General features: G+C 49.6%; 1 protein-coding gene across 1 annotated transcript; it reads right to left on the reverse strand.

The window, feature by feature from the left end:
• Positions 1–9,682: 9,682 nt before the first annotated feature.
• Positions 9,683–11,008, reverse strand: LOC119391493 (protein D2). Its single transcript, XM_037659170.2, has 2 exons — positions 10,737–11,008; positions 9,683–10,016 (listed from the first exon to the last, which is right to left on the reverse strand). Exons 1-2 carry the CDS (start codon positions 11,006–11,008, stop codon positions 9,683–9,685), a joined length of 606 nt encoding a protein of 201 aa, XP_037515098.1.
• Between the last annotated feature and the right edge of the window lie 959 nt (positions 11,009–11,967).

Here is an 11,967-nt window from a genome sequence, read left to right on the forward strand (position 1 = left end):
GTTGTTTACCTTTTAAAAAAGCAGCGCGTTTAACTCCTGTTCGTGGCTTCCATATCGGTGGTCGTAGCAGACGACGCCGGCAGTCAAGGTGGTGTCTAAGTCATTTAGAGGAAGTTATTATTTTTTCGGAGCAGTTATCTTGCATTTCGTACAGTCAGTTACGAAGCCACTGCAGTATATTACTGATTTTTTTTTCACTTTTCCTTGCTTGAAGCATGTGCCAGTCATTAATTATTTAAATGTGCTTTTGACAACACGTTCGCTGTAGAACTTGACCTCTCGGAAAATATATGCTTGATAGCACTCGAAATGGCAGTTCAGACCTTTTCGAGAATGCATTGTTGAAGGAAAAGGCTCTTCGTCATCCCCTCCTGCTGGGTGATTCCACGTAAGATCGAACAAACGATGGCTGGTCGACCTCTCAAATTTATTTCAAAATATTATATATTATTGCCTGATGAGTGGAAAGAAGAGATGCGCAATTTGTTTTGCCGCCAAAAATTTTTTCGAACCACAGGAAATCAATAATGACGAAGAGGTGGAGTGGAGCGCTCATCCGCTCTGCTGTTTTGGCCAACTTTCGTTATGAATTGCACAAAATATATTAAATTAGGTAGCTGAAATTTATCTGCCTAAATATATGCATGTTTTTGCTTCTGCTCAGGTATTTTTAGTTTTTATGTGTAGTGTAGATGTTTTTATAAAAAACCTCAAAAATGGCCCAATCGGCAAAATTTTCTTTACTTTGAAGGTCTTTATCCCAAAAAAGCCTTGTAGCAGAGGTACGAAAATTCCGCATTACGTTCTTCGCATGCGTATCTACCAAGCTGCCAAATCTTGTATTTATATAGCTTTCCAGTAAAGAGATATGATCGGGCTAAATTCAAGAAAACACCGAACAATGAAAACTTCTGACGACAATTAAAAAAAAACCCCATTTTTTAAATTTCTTAAACTTTGTCCACTTATTCTCCTCCACATCAGCTTTCAAAATCATTAAAAACATGTTGCATAATGTCGTTGCACTAATAGTTACGGCCCCTCCAATGAGACCGTTAGGCAAGGATGGGCAATTCCGACTTCTTGCACAGCAAGTGTATCAAATGCAGGCAGGATTGAATTTCTTTTTATTAAAATGTTAGCAGGTGCCTAAAAAGGTGCCGCCGGCACTGAAGACGTTAATTTTGAAATTATTTGGTCACTGCAGCGGCCACGAGCGCGGAGCTACCGAGTAGGCGCGCGCGCACCCGAGATGCTCGTTGTAAGAGACGGCGCAGTGAGAGCTCGTTCTCGCGTCCTCAGACCGATTGAGTTCGAAACAGCAACACCTCTCGGGTGACTTGAACGCATGTGCACTGGAGCTTCGCTATTCTATCCGCCCTCTGTTCGCATCTCAGCTAGGCGCTGATAAAACGGCGGAGGTGTAAGCAAGATGAAAACTATAAGGGAGCTATGAGCGCTCGCTTCACGCACGATGCTGCCAGAGAAACTGCGCTGCGCCAGTTGCGATCAGTGGAAAGCATGAACGTGGCGCTCCAGTGGCAAAGCAAAATATGGATTGTCAAAGGAAAGAAAAGAAAAACTATCGGTAACCGGATGCGCTTGTCTATATTAGATGTCGGCAGCAGACGGCGTGAACTGGCCGCGCGTTCGGTGCGCTGTTCACACTTCATTCGGCGCGGATAGTTCTTGTGCTTTGCTCTTACTCTACTCCTCCTGTGCGTCTCATGACGAGAAAGTATAGCTCTCAATGAGTCTATTGTGGAGACTACCTTTCGAAGCACAAGAAGCTTAAAGGAGTACTGACACGAATTTCAAAAAATTTCGGATTGTTGCTCTAAATACAAATACTGGTGTCGAGAAACGTAAAACGACTATTGTGGTGCCTGGGAATGCATCCTATATATTTTAATTAGCGCCACCTTAAAAAGACACTTTCGGTTTCGATATCGAGGGGGTGGCTTCTCAGTGTCGTTTCATAACAGTGTGACGTCACGGAGATACAGAAATTCGCGACGTACTCGCGGGAAATCCGTCATCTGCTCGTGGTGCAATAGACAACGATGAGTGAATCGTCGTCCAGTGACCCTGACAGTGATTTCTACGATTTAGGCTGCATGCAGGACTCAGAACTCGTGAACTCGGAGGAACTGTCTTGACTTGTCGGGATAATGTCCTTGCAGTGTGGCTGGCTTGCAAATGCTCAGCGACGAAAACTTCAAAGTTAAATTAAAATATTTTATACGTGTTCTCCGACTCCAGTGTGTGGACAGCGTGGACACTGCATACCAACGAAGCAAAAAATGTCTCTTTTGCGATGTCTCAAAATCGTGTCAGTACTCCTTTAATTATTGCAAAGAAGCCAAAATTTCGCAGAGTTACCGACCTAGACATAAATGCTTTGAAGGAACGTTTAACGCCCGAAAGATCAGTGACTGTCAGTGAGACGGACTACTTGTGCTACGCGTGCTTTTGCTACCACTGCAATGAAAGATCTTCACGGAACGCACAGTTTAACGATGACATTCTTATGCCCCCTGAAAAAGAAATCGACGCAATTAACCAGATCACTGCGACTACCGGTGCACGTGCGTTCATGTCACCCGAGAGGTGTTGCTGTATCGAACTCAATCGGTCTCAGGACGCGAAAACGAGCTCTCACTGCGCCGTCTCTTACAACGAGCATCTCGGGTGCGCGCGCTCCTGCTCGGTAGCCCCGCGCTCGTGGCCGCTGCAGTGACCAAATATTTTCAAAATTAACGTCTTCAGTGCCGGCGACACCTTTTTAGGTACCTGCTGGCCTTTTAATATAAATAAATTCAATCCTGCCTGCATTTTATACACTTGCTGGGCAAGAAGTCGGAATTGCCAATCCTTGCCTAAGGGTCTCATTGGAGGGGCCGTAACTATTAGTGCAACGACATTATGCAACATGTTTTTAATGATTGTGAAAGCTGATGTGGAGGAGAATAAGTGGACAAAGTTTAAGAAATTTAAAAAATGGGTTTTTTTTTTAATTGTCGTCAGAAGTTTTCATTGTTCGGTGTTTTCTTGAAGTTAGCCCGATCATATCTCTTTACTGAAAAGTTATATAAATACAAGATTTGGCAGTTTGGTAGATACGCATGCGAAGAACGTAATGCGGAAGTTTTGTCGCTCTGCTACAAGGCCTTTTTGAGATAAAGACCTTCAAAGTAAAGAAAATTTTGCCGATTGGGCCATTTTTGAGGTTTTTTATAAAAACATCTACACTACGCATAAAAACTAAAAATACCTGAGCAGAAGCAAAAACATGCATATATTAAGGTAAATAAATTTCAGCTACCTAATTTTAATATATTTTGTGCAATTCATAACGAAAGTTGGCCAAAACAGCAGAGCGGATGAGCGCTCCACTCCACCTCTTCGTCATTATTGGTTTCCTGTGGTTCGAAAAAATTTTTCGCGGCAAAACAAATTGCAGATCTCTTCTTTCCACTCATCAGGCAATAATATATAAAATTTTGAAATAAATTTGAGGTCGACCAGCCATCGTTTGTTCGATCTTACGTGGAATCACCCTGCTGTCCACTTGTGGTCGTGTCTCTACATTTCAAACACTCTTAGATTAAGTTCGGTACACCATTACACCGGAAATGAGCCAATTCAAACAGCTTAATTTCCAGCTCATTTTTTTTAACATCGGAGCTGTTTAAAGGGACCCTGAAACGGTTTTGACGATCTTGTACGAACACATTGGGCAGGTAGAGCAAGTCCTAATGATCATTTACAGAACGATTTAAGTTATGTACGTAAACTGTGTAATTTATTACAAGGCTGCGAATCGCCACCGATCACAGCGGCTCAGCTGTAATACCACTCACTTCCAGTGCGCGTAGTATTAGAAGCGCGTCGTATTGGAAACGCGACGTCACGCAGGCGGCTGATCTGATTGGATATGTCCAGTCCACGTCACTGAACCTCCTGTGGGCAACGAGCGTTGTCTGCCTGTGTTACAATGTGCTCCGTGTTGACGTGAGCTGAGCGACAACGTTTATCTCGAGGTTTCTTTTCTTGGACAAAATGAATTGCCCTAGCCGTTTTGTGTACCACATATCTAGCAATTGGTGACATGTAGCTGCGACATCGTGCAATGTTTGTGAGGCATCTGGCGACCGAATCCCTTCAACTCGTCACTGCCATGAGCGTCGCGCTCTCGCTATCCGTTCAACGTACGCCACGATCTGCAGCTTTAACTTCACCCCTGAAGACACAACCACATTGCTCGAGTTTACGCTTATTGGTGATCATTCTCGAATTCTATTAGTTTGTTCGCATGCTTTTGCTGGTTGTCGCCATACAGGAGAATAAAATAAGATCGGCGGTAGTGTGGCGGCACCTGTCGGAGCAGTTATCAACCACTCCGCGAGCTTCGTCTTTGTTGCCAGACGGCGTGCTGCCGGGCACAATGGGCCTTCGAGATTGCGCGCAACCTGTCGGCGCGCAATATCGGTGGCCATGAATGGGCGAAGCTCAAACAGTCGTGTGCGCTCATGAAAGCACTGCGATCGCCGACGATGCCAGCGTGTCTGTGAGTTGAGGGTGCAAGGCAGGGTGAGGAGGAGGGTATAGATATAATTGTCCGTAGTGGCCTTGGTACGCGGTGCGTCGCTTAATTTCTGGTGTGAATGATTTAGGGATGATCTTGCCTAACCGCTGACAAAACTTCAAAAAACCGTTTCAGGGTCCCTTTAAGCCGGAGGTAACTCCGTAGAGCGTTCGCATAAAACTATCATCATCATGAACGTCCTCTACTTTATATGACATATCGCGTCGCCTAGCACCTGGCACAGCTGCGCCTAGTGCATGCAACTCAATAACTCTGCTGGGACGCGCTTTCTTCGTCCTCTTCTTCATCTGAGGGTTGACTATAAAGACAGTTCGCTCTTGGCGACGTACATTCGAGAAATGAGGATAAGTGTACGTTCTTCTGTATCGTCTAGTATTTTGGCAAATAATTAGGCATGTGGCCAGCACGTCCATTGAGGTTGACACGATGGATGTGCAATGTAGGCGTTTCTTCAAAGTGTGTGCCTTCTGAAGAAAAAAAAGCACAGAGCAGATAAACGGAAGAGATGGAGAGGAAGGGAAGAAATAAGAGCCAGAAAGATAGGAACGGGCACAAAAAAGAGATAGAAAAAAAACAAAGAAAAGGAAAAGCAAGGCCATACAGCTCTGCTGTTCAGGCTTGGCACCACCAGTGCGAAGCTGCTCCCCCCCCCCTTTTTTTTATGACGCTAGTAGTTTTTGAGTTCCATAGGTACTGGTAATGGCGCACTTGCGACTCTACGAATGCGTCCAGCTTTCCTCACTTGCCTGCAATTTGTAGTCACTGTCTCTAGCAGCCGCGGCCCGATTCATTGCGCAGTGGCGTCATTGTGAAAAATTTTGAAGAACGACACGACCGACACAAAAAGAATGCCTCACTGCGCGAAGCCAATTCGTTTCAACGCTTCTTTCAGCAATCCGGGCCCATGTGCATAGTAACTTCCTGCGCAAAATTTTTCGTAAGAGAACATTTCAGCCAATCACGATGCGGACCTTTTCTGAAGTAGAGTAGTTGGCCTCGGCTCGGGAGAGTGTACGACTGGCGTAAGCGATGACATACTCAGCACCGCCGTGTCGTTGTACAAGGACGGCGCCAAGTCCGACGTTGCTGGCATCTGTGTGTACTTCAGTAGCAGCGTCCTCGTCAAAATGGGCTAGAACAGGTGCTGTTTGCATTCGCTGCCGTAACTCTGCGAAAGCTGCCTCTTGTTCTGTAGTCCAGGCAAAGGGTACATCATCTCGGGTGAGTCGCGTGAGCGGTTCGGCTATCTTCGAGAAGTTGGCAATGAACCGACGATAATACGCGCACAAGCCGAGGAAACGTCGCACTGCTCTCTTGTCTGACGGAACAGGGAAGGCGGCGACGGCTGCAGTTTTCTCTGGATCGGGCCGAACTCCATCCGCACTCACATGTCCCAGGAATTTCAGCTCTTCATACCCGAAATGGCACTTCTGAGGTTTTAGCGTGAGTTCAGCAGAACGAATGGCTTCCAGAACCATTCTTAGGCGCTTGAGATGTTCTTCGAAGCTCTCTGAGAAGATGACCACATCGTCGAGGTATACAAGGCAGGTTTGCCACTTCAAGCCAGCGAGAACGGTATCCATCATCCGCTGGAAAGTGGCTGGAGCAGAACAGAGGCCGAAAGGAAGAACTCTGAATTCATAAAGCCCATCTGGAGTTACAAACGCTGTCTTTTCTCGGTCTCGCTCATCAACCTCTATCTGCCAATAGCCGCTCTTTAAATCGATCGATGAAAAATACTTGGCGTGTCGCAACCTGTCGTGAGAGTCGTCGACCCGTGGAAGCGGGTAAACGTCTTTCTTTGTGATGCTATTGAGTTTCCTGTAATCAATGCAGAATCGGAGCGTTCCGTCCTTCTTAACTAAAACGACTGGCGAGGACCACGGGCTGCTGGACGGCTGAATAACACCATCGTCGAGCATCTCCTTTACCTGTGTCTGTATGGCTTCGCGTTCTTTAGCAGAAACACGGTAAGGTTGCTGTCTGATTGGGCGAACGTCATCGTGGGTAATAATTCGGTGCTTCGTGAGGGGCGTTTGACCGACTCGAGACGAAGAGGCGAAGCAAGATTGAAATTCCTTCAAAAGGTTGTGAAGTGCGGCCTTCCTCTCGTCCGAAAGCTTCGAATTGACGTCGATGTGGTTCAGAAACCTGTCACCATCATTCATTTCCTCGGACGCGAAGCACTCCGTGACGTCAGCTACAGGGTCTCCATAGGCCACGGTGGTGCCGCGGAAAAGATGCCGGTGCTCGAAGTTGAAATTCGTCAAAAGTACCTGTGACCGTCCGTCACGAACACGCACAAGACTTCGGGCTGCACACACACCTTGAAGCAGCAAGAGTGATAGGTTGCTCTCGGCGACCGCGTCACCGTCTCGGAGATCTTCACAAGTGACCTCTATAAAAGCAGTCGCTTGTGGTGGCAGCGTCACGCTTTCGTCAGCAACACGCAGCGCAGGTCTACAACAGCTATCGGCGTCTCGTTCTGTTGCGCGTTGCGTCGAGAAGGTTACCATTCGTTCGCGGAGATTTATAATCGCGCCGTTCTCGCGAAGGAAGTCCATGCCCAGGATGAGCTGACGAGAACAGTCGCGGAGGACGAGGCAGGTCACCACAAATGTTGACGCACGGATTTTCACTCTTGCGGTACAGCGACCCAATGGTGTAACAACATGTCCTCCAGCTGTGCGAATACGCGTTCCATTCCAAGGCGTCATAACTTTCTTAAGACTAGTGGCCAGTTTTCCGCTAATAATAGAATAGTCTGCACCCGTATCCACCAATGCGCTGACCTGAAGACCGTCTATCAGCACAGGAATGTCGAGCGAGACTCGGTCACTGTGTTCAGATGTAGATTCCGGCGTTTCTCTGGCACTGCACTCAAACGGGTCCTCGGCGTTTCGCGCAAGCGTCGATGGGAGGTCTTCCGCACTTTGAGTCCCAGCGACCTCGCCCCCGAAGGTCGCTGCCTTCAGTTTTCCCGACGAGGGCTTGGGGAGCGTCCCCGTGCCATCGCCCCGAAACGTGGCCCAATGGCTGCGGGTCGCCGTGGAGATGGTGACCGTGATTGACGTCGTGCGAATGGTACACGTTGCTGGGCGAGGTATTCTTCAATTTCCCTTGGCCTCTGACCAACTTGGGGACGAGGCGAATTAATGGCGAAACCGCGCAGTCCCAGCTGTCGGTACGGGCATTCGCGGTAGATGTGACCGGCCTCACCGCAATGGTAGCAGAGAGGTCTTCTGTCCGACGTACGCCAGAGATCAGACTTCCGCGTTGGTGCACGGCGACCGTCGATGTCCAAACCAGCGTGTGCTGATTGAATCGCAACCGGCGGCATCATCTGAATCGGGACTGCGGGGCTAGCGACCGACAAGGAAGAGACCGGCATGCGCAAGGCTTCGGCATACGTACGGCTCCGAATATCAGTGGACACAGGAGCCGGTTCCACATTGGTAGGCCTCGGTTGATAGCGCCGGTTGTGCAGCACCTGCTGGACCTCGTCCCGGATAACACTGGCGATGGAGCCTACCTCTGGTTGTCTCGGCCCGTACAGCTTCTGAATTTCTTCGCGGACGACAGAGCGAACGATTTCGCGAATCCATTCAATGCTGTTGCTCCCAAGGGTGGCGCGAAAATCCGGAAGACGATGCGGTATTCACTTGCCGGTCGAATAGGGCAGACCGCTGATGAAGTACTTTCTCCATCGTTGCGGCTTCAGTCAGAAACTCGGCTACGCTCTTTGGAGGACTCCGCACCAGACCAGGAAAAAGCTGCTCCTTCACACCTCGCATAAGATAGCGCAGCTTTTTTTCTTCTGGCATTGCAGGATCCGCTCGCTTGAAAAGCCGTGTCATGTCCTCCACATACATCGTGACGGTCTCGTTTGGCATCTGAATGCGTGCTTGCAGTGCACGTTCAGCACGTTCGCGGCGGTCGGGGCTCCTGTAGGTCTCCAAGAGGCGATGCTGGAACTCGCGCCAGGATGTCAAGACATCATCTCTGTTCAAGAACCATGTTCGGGCGCCGTCCTTTAAGCAGGAATAGACGTTGCGGAGCTTTGCGGCGTCATCCCAGTAATTGATTGCTGCGACACGTTCAAACTCACTCAGCCAGTCATCCACATCTTCAAACAGCTCTCCGTGAAAGGGACTAGGCATCAGCGGATTCTGAACGGTGCAGTAGATCGGCGTAGAAGACGTAGGAACTCCATGGCGGCTTGAGGTGAAGTCATAGTCACTGTGTCAGTAGGCTGTTCCGGTGCCTCCGGTGGTAAGCCTCGTTGGCGGCGGCTTGCTCTGTGAACTGGAGTGTTCACGGGCACAGGGCTTGTGTTCCGGCTACCGGGCGGGGTCTTGTGCATGGGGTGAGTCGTGAGTCGTCGTACCCAGCTCCTCCACCAATCTTGTCACACTTATGACGAGGACCTTGTGTTGTTCTGCACGTTGGGCTGGTTAGGCCAAGAAGCGGCTCAGAGCGAACTTCTTTGTCCTCTTCTACCCGTTGGTGCTCACACAACCATGCGGCAATATCATTAGCGAATCTTGTTCAACAATGGAACAACGCACTTGCGAAAGAGAAGCTTTGTGAATCCGCATATTTCATTTTACTGTGCTGCACTCTGCCATTTTGTAAGGGCCACGCGTGGCCTCCGCGATTCGCTCCGGCAGCCCGGCGCGCTGCCCGAGCTAATCGCGGAGGCCACGAGTCGGGACAACGGGTATTGCCAGAAAAGCCTCCGAGGTCTAGTGGCGTTTCGGAACTTCCGCTAGGCGAAGGGCGCATACGCCGTGGTATCGTAAAAAAATGTGGATTCGGACCCCGATCTGCAAAGTCGCATACAATTAACTGTCATAGTTTTTGGGAAAGAAACAAATGAAAGGAAATGGGGGACACGAGCTGTCTTATTCCAACTCCAAATGCAGTCAACAGTGTTTTAAACGTACAGTGTCCACCCGTACTTGATCACCACAACGTCAGCTGCTGTTCAGTCTGGTTGATCAAATATCTCTGCGAGCGCGCCGGCGCGGCTTGCCGCGATGGAAGATGACCCGCGACACCAGATTTTTCACCTCAGGGGTTCTCGGCGCGAAAGAATGCGCCCGCCACCGCGAGTTTCGTTTTCAGTTTCGTTCCGAATGCGGAGACGTTGTAGCTGATGGACCTGTCCTTGGGCACCATGTCGTCCTTGTTCAGCGTCTGGCCGTCCTGACAGTAGACCAGGAACACGTAGCGGTGGGCTCCCGACCCTTTGGGAGGGTTCGGACCCTTGTACGACAGGGCCTCGTCGCCGTCATGAAACCTGTCGTCGTTGTTCCCGTTGAGCACCATCCAGTGGAGCTTCGACGGCTGCTGCCTGCTGGGCGCGTCCGCGTCGATCATGAGCAGCGAGAAGGGAGGGCCACACCTAAGGAGGAGGAGGAACATTTATTTAGCACCATAACTCTCTACGGGGGGGGGGGGGGGGGAGGGTTATGTTGACAGGGGAACAGGCTTCCAACGAATTCTCTTCCCAGCCCTCGTTGGCTATCAAAAATTTACCCAGAGGAAATTCAACCAAACTGTCAACGTTGCAACTGCATGACGGCTACCCAGAATCACATTCTTTGGGAATGCGAGGGAAACCCACCTCCAAGGACTATACTGCCAGCTTCCTCGTCGGTAACTGACTAGGCTTATTAGGGCAGTTCTGCCTTAATCACTTCTAAGTGATTAACTGGGCCAAAACGGTCGTGGCTAGCTACTGGCCACCACCCTTCGAGTCACCGGCAAGCTAACTCTAACGACCTCGTTTTGCCGTGAATGCGGACTTGTTTCTATCTCTTTCTCTCTCTCTAGCACCATATACATGAGTTGAAGTTCAGCGTGCGAGAGTCCACCATTGGTGAGGCGGCCAGGTGGCCTTGGGCCCTGGCGGCTGCCTCTGCCCGCTCCGTGAGCCAGACTTGTGTTTTCCGGGTCGGAGCTGAGCAGCGGGGTCTCCCACTGCTGAGGATTAGCGACGTGCACAACCTGGGGATTATTAAGTTGCTGCGTTTGAGGGCAGCCCAAGAGGATGGGGTAGAGATTTGCGTCCTCTCATTGGCAGAGTTTAGCTCGAGTAAACTGCACCTAAGTGCTAACGCACCTCAAGAAGCCCCTCAGCTTGACCGTCGGGGAGATTGCGGTCTGCGCGGGCGTGTACGTCTGGTTGAGTTCCGAGATGAGCAGGTCGCCGTATTTGATGTCCAGCAGGGCGTGAGGCGCGTCTTCCATGGACAGGTCTTTTACGAGCCCGGAGTCCCTCCACAGGTAGAGGTCGGGCAGAGTGATGCCTCCGGACATGGGCTCGGCCTTCGTTTTGGAACCGCCAATGGAGGAGCCTTCCTTAGCCGTTTCTTGGATGCTGAGCTGCCACATAGTCGCGACCAGGAGAACCAGTGGAGAGTTCGGTGAGCGTCATTGTAGTCGGTGCCCGGTCGTGTTCACGACGTTCTCTCGCTAGACGAGAAAGACGTGAACTGCCGTCGCTGAAACGGTGACGGAATGCGGAAGTCGCGCATGTGTATAGGTATACACGAGCTGCATGAAACGAACGGGAGACGATCCGGATCGATTGCGCAGAAACCATATCGTGCCACATTTCCCGTCCTGTCTGGCAGCGGTTGTCACGCGTAGCCTGAAAGATCCTTTGCCTGGTGTCGGTATTGCAAGCTCGGCATTTTTCTTTCTCCTGCTTGCACGTCCGCACAGGAACATAGAGAGATATGGAATGAAGGAATTAAGGAAAGACACGGAGGTTAACTTCATTTCGTCCATTTTGCTATCCTGCACGTGGAGAGGGAAACGGCCACAGGCGTGCGCACAGGGGGGGGGGGGAGGACGCCCCCCACTCTCCTAAGGGGGCGCAAAATCTGCCCCATACATTGACCCCCCTAGTCACCTAAGAGGGGGGGCGCAAAACCTGCATGCCTCGTACATTGACTAAGTAGGGGGGGGACGCTGCGATGAACCTTCGCCTTCCCCCTGATGGGGAACCCTGCGCACGCCTATGGGAACGGCTACAGCGCTGGTGTCGTTTGTAAGTAATGCTGCTGATGGTACGCCTCTGTGCCCAAGAATCTATTCAGGATACTAATGGGACGCAGAGAGGTATTTCGGAAACAATTTGGGGGCAACATTTGTAAATTTTGTATATATATATATATATATATATATATATATATATATATATATATATATATATATATATATATATATATATATATACATATACATATATACGCACACATACAAACACGCACGAACATACATGATGGTTGACCACCCTCCTCCGGAAGAAAATTCTCGCTATTATGACATGAGGCTCCCTTTGGAAG

Source organism: Rhipicephalus sanguineus, chromosome 4, assembly GCF_013339695.2.
Source record: "Rhipicephalus sanguineus isolate Rsan-2018 chromosome 4, BIME_Rsan_1.4, whole genome shotgun sequence".
Lineage (NCBI taxonomy): Eukaryota > Metazoa > Arthropoda > Arachnida > Ixodida > Ixodidae > Rhipicephalus > Rhipicephalus sanguineus.

Excerpts from the sequence above, each read along its gene's own strand:
- LOC119391493 (XM_037659170.2), bottom strand. The coding sequence starts at position 11,008 with ATGTGGCAGCTCAGCATCCAAGAAACGGCTAAGGAAGGCTCCTCCATT. Across the intron at positions 10,017-10,736 it reads AAGCTGAGGGGCTTCTTGAG|GTGTGGCCCTCCCTTCTCGC; the intron begins GTGCGTTAGCAC and ends CCTCCTCCTTAG.